The sequence below is a fragment of the Emys orbicularis genome, chromosome 8 (assembly GCF_028017835.1).
Source record: "Emys orbicularis isolate rEmyOrb1 chromosome 8, rEmyOrb1.hap1, whole genome shotgun sequence".
Lineage (NCBI taxonomy): Eukaryota > Metazoa > Chordata > Testudines > Emydidae > Emys > Emys orbicularis.
The window spans coordinates 9,250,801-9,266,712 of NC_088690.1; the positions used below are offsets into that span (position 1 = coordinate 9,250,801).

A 15,912-nucleotide genomic window follows, 5' to 3' on the forward strand; every position below is an offset into this window, starting at 1 on the left:
ACCATATGTTCTTTGCTTTTCTCATTTCCTAATAAAACAAAAGAAAATAATCAAAAAGCACAAACCAGGTTATACAGTATGTTTGATGTACCAATTTTTAAACATTCATTTAATATAGCTGGGCTGCAAAGACTAATACTGCTTATGTCCCCTAGTACGAAGCCCTAAATAAGGTTCCAGGCTAGATTACATTCATGCAGGTCTCATTTTAAAGGAAATTGGAGAGATGAAAAAAAGATTATAGGAAGACATTATAAAAACAGACCTCACAAGTCAAACTTAATAGTGAAACCATTCTCTTTCATGTAGACAACTGTGAAAACAAATATCCTGTAAGCTCTAGATATATATATTGTATCTTTCCACCAGATCTCTCTGCCTCCTTGAGACAGATTCCCATTCATCTCATGACTATATAATTTGATCATAGTTGACTAAGGCACAGCAGGGAGAAAGGGCTGATAAAGTATCAGGCTCCAGGAAGTCAGATAAACAATTTCATGATTTCTAGTTGTAACAAGGATGGGATAGTGGTGGATATAAAAGATATTACCCCAATAAGAATACAAATATCAAGCTTGTGCAAATGTTTTCCTTCTCTGACTAAATAAACTACTTTCCATTAACTGAAAATTACGCTGATTATGATAAATTCCTTGAGACAGAATGTCAGGATAAAACACAAAGAATGGCACATGACAAGTGGAATGAAAGCTTTGTAGATTTGTCAATATGAAAATTGGTATTTTTTTTTAATTTAACGCAACTGATAAAGTGAAGATTAAAAGTGTTAGTACAAAAAACTAACTTCTTAATGAAAAAGAACATTTCTAACATCTAACTTATTTCATGCTTAGAGACCAGCTCCTTTTTTTCTATGGTTCATTCCTGCATAATACTTTTCACTTTCTAAAAGGTGCTAAAACAATATCTACTTGTAACTCTACCTTGCTGTCCCAACTGTGCTGACTGCTGGCTTGAGTCCCAATAGTTGAATGGTTATAACTATGTTCATTCTGTTTTGGATTCTTTTTCAAGTACTATACAAGCATTGTTTACTTTGTATATATGTTAACAAAATAATATTGTGATAGAGTGTTTGAAGGGCGAGGTGGCCTAGTGGTTAGTGCACCTGACCTCTAACCCCTTGGCTTGCTGTCAGAGAGGGCAGTAACAATGGCTGGCTCCTGCCCCCAGGCCAACAGTGTTTGGGTCTCCCACTGTGTCTGGGCCTTTGCTCTTAAGTGGGGCATGGTAGGGGAACCTAGACCTTCCCTCTCTACTGGGCCTAAATTTGCCATTCTGGGCTACTTCCTACATATGTGCTCCTTCAGTTTGGGGGTATGGCCCCTATAGTTAGGACCCTTCCAAATTCACAGCCGTGAAAAATGTGTCATAGACTGTGACATCAGCCCTCCCCTGTGAAATCTAGCTATTGGAGGGGAGGGAGAGAGGCAGGGCTGGGGGTGCCCCAGCTGTGGGCGTCTACCATGCACTGAGCTCCAGCTGATAGCCCTGGCCTGGCTAGGGAGGGACAGGACTTCCTCTTCCCCTGCACAGCTGCTCTTGGGAGGAGATCAGACCCACCTCTGGGTACTTCCCCTGGCCGTAGGAAGCTCTGCGACCGCGCTGCAGAAGTGAGAGTGTCCCTGAAGCCAGGGAGGTACCCAGAGGTGGGCGTGATCTCCTCTCCCCCCTCCCCCCTCCCACTCCAAGTGCAGCCATGCAGGGGAAGAGGAAGTCCTGTTCCTCCCCACAACCTGGCCGGGACTAGCAGCTAGGAGCCCCTGGCTAGGGTGCTCCCAGCAGCACAGGGGAGATCAAACCCACATCCCCATCTGGGAACTTCTCCCAGCTGCAGGAAGGCAGTGCAGAAGCGAGGGTGACCATCCTGCAAACCCCATTACAACAACTTTTTGACAGCCCCCACATGATCCCCTTTTGGGTCAGGACCCCCATGGTTACAACACCATGAAATTTCAAATGTAAACATCTTAAAATGTGAAATTGACCAAAATAAACCATGCATTTGGTGGGGCCCTAACTAAATAGTCAATAACATCACAAACAAAGTCCAAATGAGCAGGGCCCTCCAAGACAAGCTGTTTCTCAAACTGGGTGGTGGTTGGAGAAGGCACTGCTTGGGAGCCTTACCCACTATCTTGTCCCCTCTCAGGCTCCACCTTCTGACTGGCTTCCTGGAGAAGGATTCTTCTCTTTTACAGTCTGTTCATTACTCCTTGCCCGAGCTCCTGAATTCATTTTAACCCGCTCCTCCAGCTGCAGTGGGCTGGGCAGGCCTCTAGGGGCGGGGCTACCTGGGCCCAATATTGCCTTTTAACTCCTGCAGGCCCACTCTGGGGTTTGCATAAACAATCACAAACATATACTAGTTATTATTGTACTGCGGCAATTTTTATACTCTGGCTAGTGTATTGGTATCTCTCTCCAACTTAAGTAGTTGAAATACCTTTTATTCTCCAATAAAGTAATTGTGAACGAATCATACTATTTAACTTGAACTTACCTGTGACTCTTTCACATTTTCAACAGTGAAGTTGAACCAAACTCGAAAGCGTGGGTTACAGGTATCCGGCCTAATGAACAGGTCATACTCAAACTCTGTGATGTGATCCACACGTCCAAGGTTACCTACCAGAGGATTATGAAATGCAGCAGTTTAACGAATGGCTGATAAACCCTAGCCCAACAACTACACAGAGTGGTATTTTAAAATGCATGACTATGACTGGCTAAAACCAGTCACATGATTATAAGGTTAATTAGCACTATAACACAGTTCAGAACTTTTTTCAAGCAAGTGTCTTTATTAAACTCATGAAGAAAAATACACAAATAGGCCAAGCACATTTAAATAAGTCAATACAGAAAAAAAAACCCACCAATAAGGACTTTTATAATTCACTCCTAATGACTTTTTGTCCTCTTTGACCTTTGATTCTTTCTGTGAATGTTGTCCCATCATCCCTTCTGTTACTCAAAATCCCCTCTTTGCTTACATGATCTCTTTGCCACTCCCACTCCCTGCTTATAGGGATTTCTTTCTTCCGTGTGCTGCTAATGTTTAGGAATACCTACTTTAAAACAGTGCCAAAAATTCTATTGCTCCCCCTATTGGCTGATTTTCAGGACTTCCCTGTTTTCCTACAGATGCTCAAGGCCCTCTCTCCTAAAACATGAGGCTATGGGGTTTAGCTTGGGCCCCTCCTGGTTAGTTTTGTGATATAATATTGAAAAATACAGTCAGAAACTACTTTGCTCCCTCTGGCACTTTTCAGTATAAAATGAAAGCAAGCAACAAATCAGGCCATAGTGGAGAAAGGAGTGGAGTTCAGTGCTGGAGAAATTTGGAAAAGTGCTTTTAAATGGTTAAACTGGCTTTTTTCCTTTGAAGTGCTGCAGTGAGTTTCAAAGACAGATGGCTTGTCTGTCCACCTAATTTATACCCTACAAAATGAAAGGTGTTACGTTTTTACTGATCACACCCATCTAATCAAATTTTGCATTTAATAAAATAAGCCCACACCTTCGCTCTCAAAGCTGAAGTAAAATGTTAATTATGAAAGTATTGCTACATGTTTGGATCCATTCTTTTATTAATTCAGATATAGTTTCAGATATTTGGGGCAAGATTACCAAATCCTTATTCACACAGAGTCGAAACTTCCTCTTCAGGCAGTCCCATTTAAGGCAGTGGGATGACTTGTGGAGTAAAGTGCTGTTTAACATTAGTAATGGTATTAAAATCTGGTTTACAGTTTGTTTTTGGGGGGGAAGGGATAATTTGTATTTTGGAAACCAAAAGATATTTCAGCTGTGTACTTCATCGATGTACTTATAGACCCTTCTGCATAATCTTGAGTTGGTGCTGTTGCGGACTTCAATTGCACAATGAACATTTTTTATCTTCCATATCTGGAAACTTTCTCCCTTTCCTGCCTTGCCCAATCCAGACTTTTTACAGCAAAATTATCTTAGCTGAATCTCATTTTACAGACAAGCCTAAATGATAAATCCAAAATATAAATATAAAGAGTTTGGAATATATTTTGTAACTATGAGATCTGACAAATACAAATAACATAATCCACCTGACTTTTGGTTAACTCCCTTCCCCATCCCTTGTCTGCATGCTGTCTTCCCTAGGCCCTGATTCTGCCACTGTTACTCATGTTGAGTAGTACCTTAATGTCACTGGAACTATTCATGGAGTAAGCCACTACTCACTATTAGTAGAGTTGGCAAAATCAGGGCCCTATACTATAAACTCTTCAGTACAAGAAGACAAAGCCCTTTCATTTGCCTTAAGTCACCATGCGTATATGTAACTATAGAAATGGTGATAATATTCTGCATTGTTTCACATATGTAACTCCCTATTAGTATCAATGGTAATGGTTTGGAATGAATGGTCTGCAGCACGGATTGGAGAAGAGAATTTCCGCTGCATTGATTTAAAAAACAAAAGGTACAGCAGTTAGTAAATTCTGTAGCGGAAATCCAAAGATCATAAAAATGGATTGTACTGTATGATACAGATCAGGAACACAAGCGATTACTGAGAGAATAAATATTCTATAGAAGTCAAAATATTCAAAGCAAAATGATACCTTGATTTCTGACCTATTGCATATTTCAGTTTCCATTTCAACATCAGATTGCTAATTAGTCTGAACTCAAAGTGCCAGACCCTCAGCCCACGTTTCCATGCAACACACTGACAGAGCAGAAATGCTGTAAAGATCCCTGGTGTTAAGGAAACCCCTGCTGGTGCAAAACGGGTGTGATGGGACCATTACAAACCAATGTAATCTAGAGCAATGGTTCTCAACCAGGGGTCCAGGGCTCCCTTGGGGGCCACGAGCAGTTTTCAGGAGGTCCGCCATGCAGGGCTGGCATTAAACTTGTTGGGGCTAACGGCAGAAAACCGAAGTCCAACTGCATGGGGCTGAAGCCTGGTGATCCAAGCCTTGCCACCTGGGGCTTAAGCCGAAGCCTGAGCAAATTAGTTTCGCAGGGTCCCCTGTGGCATGGGGCCCTGGGCAGCTGCCCTGCTTGCTACCCCCTAATGCTGGCCCTGGCTCTTATATGCAGAAAAACAGTAGTTGTGGGCCGTGGAGTTTTCATAGCATGTTCCTCAGAAAGAAAAAGCTTGAGAACCCCTGATCTAAAGCAATCTATCTACCTAGGCATTACTAATTTATACTCCTGGGGGAATTTTACGACACTGTGCATGTGCAGAATGTATGTCCCCTGCAGATTTCTTTGCTTCCCTGCAGAAAAATGATGGGGAAGCAAAGGGAAGCCACAAGAGCGGTCATGTGAACCTCCACAGCAGTATGTTTCAGGTGCCCAGGGCAGCTGTTAGAGAGGTAAATCACTGTGGGGCAGGAGGCAGAACTGGGAAGGACCCAGATGGTGGCTCCTACCCTGCACCGGACTCAGTTGCTAGTCCCGGCTGGGCTGGGGAGAACACCCCCCCAGATTTCTCCCGCGGCTGCAGAAAGCTCTGCAAACTCCCCCTCTTCCCCACACCCCCCACTTCCTGCACCCATCGCTCCTCAGCTGCAGGGGGACAGATCCCTGTACAGAGAGCTGCTCCCCCATCCGCCCAACCCCTGTGCATACAGAACTCCTCATACCCAGACAGTCCTGTCAAGCCTCAGCCCCCTGCACTCAGAACCCTCCCGGTGAGCCCCACTCCCCCTGCACCTGGACAACCCCAATGAGCCACCCGCACCCAGATCCTTACCCCACCATAAGAACATAAGAATGGCCATACTAGGTCAGGCCAAAGGGCCATCCAGCCTACTATCCTGTCTGCCAACTGTGGCCAATGCCAGGTGCCCCAGAGGGAGTGAACCTAACAGGCAATGATCAAGTGATCTCTCTCCTGCCATCCAGCTCCACCCTCTGACAAACAGAGGCTAGGGACACCATTCCTTACCCATCCTGGCTAATAGCCATTAATGGACTTAACCTCCATGAATTTATCTAGTTCTCTTTTAAACCCTGTTATAGTCTTAGCCTTCAGAACCTCATCAGACAAGGAGTTCCACAGGTTGACTGTGCGCTGTGTGAAGAAGAACTTCCTTTTATTTGTTTTAAACCTGCTGCCCATTAATTTCATTTGGTAGCCCTTAGTTCTTATATTATGGGAACAAGTAAATAACTTATCCTTATTCACTTTCTCCACACCACTCATGATTTTATATACCTCTATCACATCCCCCCTTAGTCTCCTCTTTTCCAAGCTGAAAAGTCCTAGCCTCTTTAATCTCTCCTCATATGGGACCCATTCCAAACCCCTAATCATTTTAGTTGCCTTTCTCTGAACCTTTTCTAATGCCAGAATAACTTTTTTTGAGATGAGAAGACCACATCTGTATGCAGTATTCAAGATGTGGGCGTGCCATGGATTTATATAAGGGCAATAAGATATTCTCTATCCCTTTTTTAATGATTCCTAACATCCTGTTTGCTTTTTTGGCAAGAGCTGGGAGGTAGGCGGAGGAGTGGGGACACGGCGTGCTCAGGGGAGGAGGCAGAGGTGAGGTGAGGTGGGGGGGTGGGGAGAGGAGCTTGGCTGCTGGTGGGTGCAGAGCACCCACTAATTTTTTCCCATGGCTGCTCCAGCCCTGGAGCACCCATGGAGTCGGCACCTATGCACTGAACCACAACCACCTTCAACCTGGACCCCCCTGCCGAGTCCCATTACCATTGCACCCAAAACCTCCAACAACCTCTGTGCATCCAGATCCCCTCCGCACCCAGATCCCCCACTGAGCTGCCCACATCCCGATTGCCCCACACAGAAGACCTCTCAACCCACACCTGGATCCCCCCATACTAAGTCCCTCCACACTTGGATCCTGCCTTGCTGAGCCTGCCTCCCACACCTGGTGCATCTGGCCTGGAGGGGCAGGGCCCTGGGGTGTTTCTGGGGCAGGCCTGGTCCTTGTGCTGTATCAGGGTGGAATGCAGCCTCACCACTCAGTTTGTGTCCCAGAAGGGTTGGGGGAGCTGCACAGTGATCTCCCATTTCTGTGCAGCCAGTGGCCTGTGCTCTCCAACGCCATGGTAGAGCCTCCACATTTATTTGTCAAATAAAATTTGCAGAACTTTAAAATATTTTGTGCAGAATTTTAATATTTTTGGTGCAGAATGCTCTCAGGAGTAGTTAGTGCACTCATCAGTATCAGATCTAGCTAGCAATTTAATCACTTGTTCACTCTATACCTAGGTCTCTTCCAAGATTACTGCTTTCCAAGTTTCTCAAGGTCACTGAATATTTGTATGGAAGATTATCTTCCCACAGAAGTTTTCATTTTTATTTTTTTTCCCTCTAGCGTAGGTTCCTTTGTATTATTTCTCTGTTCTCACAGGTATCTGCAACTCCTTCCAGTTCCATATTATTTGTGCATTTCATTAACATGCTATTTCTTCCAGATCATTAAGATGTTAAAGAAGGCAGTACCCAACACCATATACTTTTATTAACCTACTCAACATGTTCCCCACACACAGAAGGCTGATGCTTATAGTCACTGTATCCTTTGCTTACACTCTATCATCCTAATTTCAACCCACATGACAGTGCCCCTAACCAAAGTGGACGTTTTTGTTAAAAATAAAAAAGGGTTAGAATTGCACAAGCATAAAAAAAATTACTTCCACACATTAAGAGATAGTTTCTAGTGTTCAGTGGGTGTCACTGAAAAATGCTTCTTGACATCAAAGAGAAAGGACTTGAGCAACTACTACGCCAAACTCATAATAAAAGTTATGAATGTTACAGTGCTGCCTTCATACTGCTGAAGTCAAGGGATTACATTTTTTATCTCAATGTACAGGAATATATGCCCCAGTACCACAAAAAACAGTGATTAACACTGAAAGGTGTGGAACTATTAAGCAACAATTAAACATTGATTACATGATGAAGATATGATGCTACATATCCATCTTATGGTGAAGAACAAATAGAATTATTTTACATTCAAAATAAGCATCTACTACACTAAAAGGCAGCTTTTTGAATTTATATTCATGTTACTTTTTGAATATATAGGGAAAGTGGGTGGCTTTCCCTTAATTTGGTCTTTGGAGGAAGCAGTTAAAAGTGTAACATGGAGAAAGAAATAGTTTATCTAATTAGTGATTAAAAAGCAGCTACATATTGAAATTTGTTCTTGTGTCACATAAATCCTTGTGGACAGAGATAATACACACCTTACTTTTTACTTTTTTTTTTTTTTTTTTTTTTTACAATAAACTAGATGAATTAGCTACTTTTTATGCTTTTATGATAGTCAATTCAAGAGAAAGGTGGAGAGTGTCAGTTCTGTGTGGTGCCATCATTATGTTTCATACACAAATAAACTGAAGTCAAATAGCTAACTACAACTATTCAGGGACTTTTACCATCTCCATATTTGATTTCTGTGTACATTTCTACTCTCCACTAATTTCTGCCTTCTGCTTATAACAATTTTGCTTAGATAATTTTATTTTCTTTTTTAAAATCAGGCATTTGAGACCACTCCTAATTCACATAACAAATTCTAAGGAGAAAGCCATACATTGCAACAATATTGACAAGTACTGTACTGCACTAAGGGCTTCCACCTGCCTCCATTGGAATCAATGGGAGCACCACCACTGACTTCCATGAGTGCAGTGTCTGGCCCTAAGCAACTATGTAAGACTTTAAAGCTATCACAATATATTTCCACAGTAATTGTAACTTTTATGAGTTAGCCCTGCAGAACATAGAGTATGTCAATGATGTACATTTTATTTAAAGTATATATAAGATAAAGAACTGATCTGTGGAGTTTAAAAGAAAAACCACAATGAGTGACAGGACTGGTACATGTTTAAACTCAAGCACATTGGTATTCAACTTTCCTACAGTGCAGTTTCCGACACAGTTTTTTTTATGGCACAGGTGCAATGCTGGATGTGAAGGAAACAGAATTTTATGAAACAATATGAATTAGTTCTCCTATGCACTCTTAAATAACTTGATTTTTGTTTTTATTATGATTTTACTATTGAGAAGTACTACATCAGATCTCTCTAATCTTCTAGGATGATGTGAACAAATCAGACTCCCAAATGTCTGTAAAGATAAACTCACTTTTTCTTAGCCCTGGAGGTTGTTTTTAAAACAGTCTCAGTTCCTATATATAGTTCTATGCAATATTTACAACAAACAGAATATGTAGACTTTCCCTTGATCATTCAATCTTACGTTGCTAGTCATACTATCTTAGTTCTCTTACACAAGAGTAACATAAAGTGCAATATACTCAAAATATGAGTTATTCTAAATGGACCAAAAGTACATTTAAAGTTTCTGGAAAAGTTCACTACATTTATAATAGGCTTAAAAGAAAACCAATATTACTATTTTATTTATTATGCAACATACATTTACTCTTCATAAAATATTGAAGAATATTGCTTCCTACATCAATAAAAAGTATACATTACAGGAAGAAAGAAAACCTATTTAAGAAAATGCTAGCTAGAGTTACTGAGTATGCCAACAATTATCATAAAAATTCAAGAAAAGAAAATATAGATATGTTAAGCAATCCTAAAATCTTCTTAAGCCACACATTGTGCTTTCCTACAGAGAATTTTAAGATGAAAAATAGACCTTGAGGGTCTTAGACAAGCCTGAGGCAATATAAAGAAAAAGGTCAAACACTCTGCTAAAAAGGACCGTTATCTTCAGAACAACAACTTATCAGCCAGCTTGCAGCCCTGCTTATTTACAGTTATTGGTCCCAGAGGAAGTGCACTTCAGCACAGGGCACGATTACTTTGTAATGAGTTTGCCAGAAATGGTAAAGGAAACTAATTTGTAACAATGTGCTGTTCCCTGCACATGAACTTTCTCAGACACTTTTTTGTCCAGCAATGAATAACTAACTTCAGCCCTCCTAATAAGCAGTGAAGACAGAAGTGCACTAAAAATGTATGAGTTGCAAACATGAATGTGTTGAAATATCAGTGATTATCCCTCTCAGCTGTCCATTACAGTACTCATGATGACCACCAGTTCCCCTGTGGTGGCTATACAGAATGCAGGTTTCAGGGGGTAGATTTAGGCATGAAAATTAACACCATTTGGAAGAAAATAGCCTGCACCTGTCACAGATTAGCAACAAAAGGTCAAATGCCTCCTTTTACACCTAGAACACTTGCATATTGTATGCCTTGCTTATAGGAGCATAATTTTGGTTTGCTTAATACAGAAAAGTAAGCACCATGGTGAACAGAGGGGGGAAAAGAATTAAACCTTAGCTAAAAGCTATCAATAAATCTATTGTTCAAGATACATATGAATGGAAGTAGCTCAGGCAATCTCTGTCTCTAAAAGAAGTAGTTTTTCAAAAAGAGAATTACACAAAGTGCTCCTCCGTTTTCGTCAATACACTGCCAGGTTTTGAAATACTATTTTTCATCCACACAATAAAAATCTTGACAAGTGAGCAATAGAAAATCACTAATACACTTGCAGCTGCATTTCAATCTATAGAAATTCTTTAAACAAAAACAACCAAGGAACAGATTGGCACAATAGAATAGCATATACATCATTTTCACTACTTGAACCTGAGATCAAGTCCAAGATAGCCAAGCTATACTTTCATAGAACCATATTTTTTTTTAAAAACTGAGGTAATATATGGAATATAGAATAGTCTCAACTGAATTCTTCCTTAAAGACCACAAAATACATGGAGATGATAATGTAAAGTAATTTTATTTATGCATTCTAAGGAAGGGGGAGGAACTTCAGGTACAAAGATCTGCAAAAACTTTCTTCTGAAAGCAGTGCATCTAAGAATACCAGTTCATAAATTCCTCTTGGTTTTACATAGAATTTGTAAGAGAGAGATTGATGAGGAAGAGGTCCAATGTAACTTCTACAGATAACTGGATTTATAACTAGACAAAAAATCATGGATAAGTGACGATGTTTGGAAGCTCTGACTCATGTAATGTATTGTTACCCGATCCACTGCTCACAATACATATCTGTCAAATCAGAATTATCCCTGAAATTTTGAAGCATGTGTCTTGAATAGAAAGAAATGCAAACTGCTACATCTTCATCATAAAAGCACGTACACAATCTTTTGTAATTTTAAGTATTCTTTCATTTATACTGTTTATACCAGTAATGCACATATTAATCTATGCAGTACAAAGTGATATCCATACTGCAATTAGATCAATGTTGTGAAAAAATCATCTAAATGCTCTGCAACTGTACAGTATCCTTTGAAAGACCTGAAGCTTCACCTAGAGAAAGGAATAGTACTGCACATGTTTGGCTGTGAACCAAAAATCCAAATTGCCTTAAAAAAATATTTCAGAGACTTTTTTTTAATCAAACTAATAGAATTATACAATGCAACCAAACTACAGAGGCCAACATTTTCAAAAGCATCCACTACTATTGGATGCCTCGGTCTCAAGTTACTAACTGCTGCACAAACTATTTTCCATCTCCTTTCCTAATTCCCTGCTGCTTTTTTTTTTTTTTTAAAGGGACTTTGTTATCATAGTGACATCCTAAAGAGAGATAAATTAGTTGGTTTAAGTGAACCTTCTTGCAAAAGGGGAAGATTTCAGAAAGGAAAGAAGAGAACCTGTTTTGTATGCTACATATGCCTGAGAACATAGAGTATTTTAGTATTTAGTGGGGAAGGGCCAGATCCCCTCATTAGTAAGGGTAAGTTGGTGAGTGCAAGTCAATGCTTAATTCATAGAAGCAAAGACATCCTGAGCTGCCTTGGATGGGAATGAGACAATCTGATGAAGTCTAACTATGAGTGACATCATATGAGAATTCTAGCTTCTTACACTTTTGTCTGTATAATGTAAGTCTAAAATTATTAAAATCATTATTGGCTTTTAACAAAAATGTGGTGAGGAGGGGGTTCTATTCAATGGTGCAAGGGTGTTTCCTGATTAGGGAAAAATGTGAGACAGCTGGAGCATGCTAATGTTAAAATCTGTGGGCCAAATTCTCCTCTCACTTTTACCAGTTTTCCACTGGTGTAACAGTACTGATTTTAATGGCATTGCTCCTGATTTATACTAGTGAGAGAAAAATCAGGCTTTCCATAACCTTTTCAGGATAATACTGTTTGGGCCTTATTATTCCTTTAAAAGACACAGCCTCACAAAGGAAAGGCAAGTGTGGCAGCAAAGTACATTAATTAATGCCAGTTCCTCAGGGCATTCTGCCTGTGTAGCATCTTGGCAAGTAGATGTTTCGGTGGTGCAAGGGGAGCATGTTCGTGATCCTACACCTCCTTTTTGACAAAGAAATGTGCACTACACCACATCAGCTTCCATCTGCTATGGAAGAGCCATGGCAATAATTATCTGCCTTAAACTCTGCCAGCCCCAGGCTATCCCATAACTCCCCACTATTGAACACTTCAAAGGCTAAAATGTACTGCTGGCTACAATGTACTGCTGGCTAAAATGTCCTCTTTGTCTCATGTTACTGAATTTGCTGTCACTCTTTAATGGTCTTTCTAAACCCCCAAGTTCTCAACTTCAGAGATGTCAGAATGCTGTAGCCACACTACTCTCTTGCTCATGAAAGTTGGCCAATCTCTCTGACCTCAAGACCTGGTTATGCCCACACTCTCTCATCCTGTTCCTACCATGTTGACCTTTTCCCTGTCTCCTCTTCTTGTCTCTTTGCAAGCTGAGGAAGAGAGGGAGCCAGTATTTTAATGGTACTACTGCATCTGTCTGGAGCTCTCTCCCTACTGCTCTCTGAAACAGCTAAATTATTACTGACATCAACTCTCAAGTTATGAATGACTCCCTCTGTAAAGTACTTAGCAACACTGTTTATGAAGGATTCATATTCAACGCTTTTTCTTAAAAAAGGGACCAGGAGCAAGATCTCATTTTCCTCACATTAAGTAGTACGAACATTAAAGCATCACTGTTTCATTTCATTTTTGTTTAGATTTAACAAATAATTTAAATCTGGCACATCAAACATTGTGGAAATCATTTCAATAGATTTTGAATGTCAAAAGCTGATTTTAATCACTCTTGAGAGAATATGTATGATGGCAATGTGTCCTACCGGACAGAGCACTGGTCTGGGACTCAGGAAACCTGGGCTCTATTCCTGCTCTGCTACTGGCTTCTTGGGGGACCGTCAGCAAATCACTTCTCCTCTCTATGCCTCAGTTTCCCCATCCATAAATGAGGATAATGAAATTTGTCTCCTTTGTGAAGCACTCTGAGATCTACTGATGTAAAGCAATATGTGAGAACTGGGCATACATGAATCTCTCCCTGTACTCTCCATGAGAGCAGGAGGATGCTAGCAATCATGCATTACGGAGCTGTTTCAGTATGTGGTTGCTCTATGGGGATCGTCAGGCCACTTCCCATACGTTCTAACTCCCCACTCCTACAAAAAAATATTCTTCAAAAACCTTGGGAAAGAAGCAGTGTCCCTTACCTGGAAACCTCTTCAAAGCTGGAAGATGATGAAGCAACCACCTGATGCCCTCAAAGTCCATTTGGGAGGAAAGCAGAGCACCAAATCTCAGCCTATAGTAAGGAGAGACCTCAGAAGGCATTTAAAAGTAATGTAAGATGAGGTCATAAGATGAGGATTGTTAGGGGTCTGAAGCTGTAGAAATATTCATGATTGATTATGGCTAGAACTAGAATCTGAACCCACTCTGATTTTGCAGAGATTACAATTTCTACCTGAATTGGGGCACTACTTGTCACAGAGTTAGGGGAGAAGGCCCTGCACCCCCGGCTTCCTGCGATTCACCATGACTCTCAGCCAGCCAGTAAAACAGAAGGTTTATTTAGACGACAGGAACACAGTCCAAGACAGGTCTTGCAGGTACAGACAACAGGACCCACTCAGTTAGGTCTATCTTGGGGGGCCAGGAGATCTGTCTGGCCTCCCCTACATTTTCCCAGCCAGCTCCAAACTGCAACTCTCCAGCCCCTCCTCTGCTTTTGTCCCTTTCCCGGGCCAGGAGGTCACCTGATCTCTTTGTTCTCCAACACCTTCAGTTGGCACCTTTGTAGAGGAGGGGCCCAGGCCATTAGTTGCCAGGAGACAGAGTGTCGGCCATTCTCTGTGCAGACAGTATCACAGGGGCCCTCTTGCGCTCTGCAACAATCACACACCCTGTTTCCCCCACCTAGATACCTAAGAAATGCACAGGGGAAACTGAGGCACCCACACAGTATTCAGAGAAAACATTAAGAACATTCCCACTTCGTCACACTACTCACTGTCCATCACTATCACCAGCTAATCTGAACCACTAGGCTGGAAAAAAAAATATGGATGTAGACTCTGAATGGAGTGATGAAATGTGCAGTCACTTTGTACTAAAGTCCAAAAAGTTGCACTAGATAAGGGAAATTACAAGAAAATAGGGGTGGGGGATTGTAAGTGCTGGAAGACTTTAGATAGAAAAGGCTTGATGGCAAAAGGAGAGACACAAATGAATCTATGCTTGTTTTATTGATAGAGTACAGAAGACAAGAAAGCTGTAAGAAATTCCTATAAGCAAGTATTTTAAGTACATTTTCTTATTGAACATGATTATAACGGATTTTAATAGGCCAGTGGTCTGAGGAGTGCTTAGGATGGACAGTTTTTGATGCTTTAGACTACATCCTTTCCCCCAGATAGAAGGTGTCCAGTCACTGGTACCTCAGCACTATCTGTAGACATGACTTTAAGGCTGAAAAACACTAACATTTTTTATTACTTTTGCTTATTTCTTTTGACTTATTATTATTGTTGTTTAATATTTGTAATGCAGTACGATTACAGGCCCCAACCAAGATTCGGGTTCCACTGCTTTTTGTACAGCGTCCATCACATTGTGAGCCAGTCCCTGCCCTGCAGACATTACAATATAAATAATTTAACGAGTTCCATTGTCTATTAATCCTACAGGCCATCTGTTTATATTACTTCAACCCACCCTGCAACTCTCCAGAGCTAATGCAGAAGCCTAAACAATAATGTTCAGAAAGGCCACCAAAATAAGTTTATAATAGTATGTCTCAAACTTAATAAAAACGAGTAATGTAAGGGTAATGTGGCAATTACAGAAAAGATTATTACTTACCTGTAATTCTTTTCTAAAGGTTTAAGATGTGTGATGGGGCTTAATCCCCATCACCTGTAAGGCACATGAAATAACCTAATTAGTTATGCTCCACACAGGAGGTGATCAACTGATTGCCTTCTGGCCAGGGAGGCAGAACTAGGCTTTATAAAGAGATGAGAGGACTCAGTTGAGAGGAAGAGAGTCAGGAGAGAGAAAGTAGGGAGAGTTCCCTCTCCTTGGAAAGGGTCTGGAGAAAGGTCCAGTAGTTTAGAAGTGGTTCTGTCCAGAAAGGAACTAGACTGGAAAGGAGACCTGTGCTAGGGTCTGTGGGGACCCAAAGATGAGATAGAAGCCCATGAGGGGCAGAAGGTTAGTTTAGGTGGTATGTAGACTCCCAACAAGGAAAAGCCTGGGGGGTCAGTACTCTGAAAAGGGGGAAGAACAGAAATTGAGCCGCAGGAAAGGCGAAGGACCTATTGTTTAGAGTCTATCCCCATGAGGGGACTGAACTGTTGTGCAACTTGGCAGATGAGCTGAGCCTCAGAAGACCCAGCAAGGGAGTACGGTGAAGAGACCAGCTGGGCATGGTCACCGTAGAGGAGAAAGTGGCCACCAAACACTGCACAAGAGGCAAAGTCCCCTGCATTGCTGAGTCCAGACACACGGGAGCACCCTTGAAGTGAAGACACAGGTTTACAAGATATGTACTTTTTCTGCCGAATGGAGGTGTAGTCCT

General features: G+C 41.3%; 1 protein-coding gene across 1 annotated transcript in view; it reads right to left on the reverse strand.

The window, feature by feature from the left end:
- AGBL4 (AGBL carboxypeptidase 4) overlaps positions 1-15,912 on the reverse strand; it is a 1,406,728-nt gene that overhangs the window by 1,344,276 nt on the left and 46,540 nt on the right. The window contains exon 3 of the mRNA XM_065409275.1: positions 2,528-2,652. Coding sequence (XP_065265347.1) covers positions 2,528-2,652 — 125 coding nt within the window. The remainder of the gene's footprint in view (positions 1-2,527; positions 2,653-15,912) is intronic.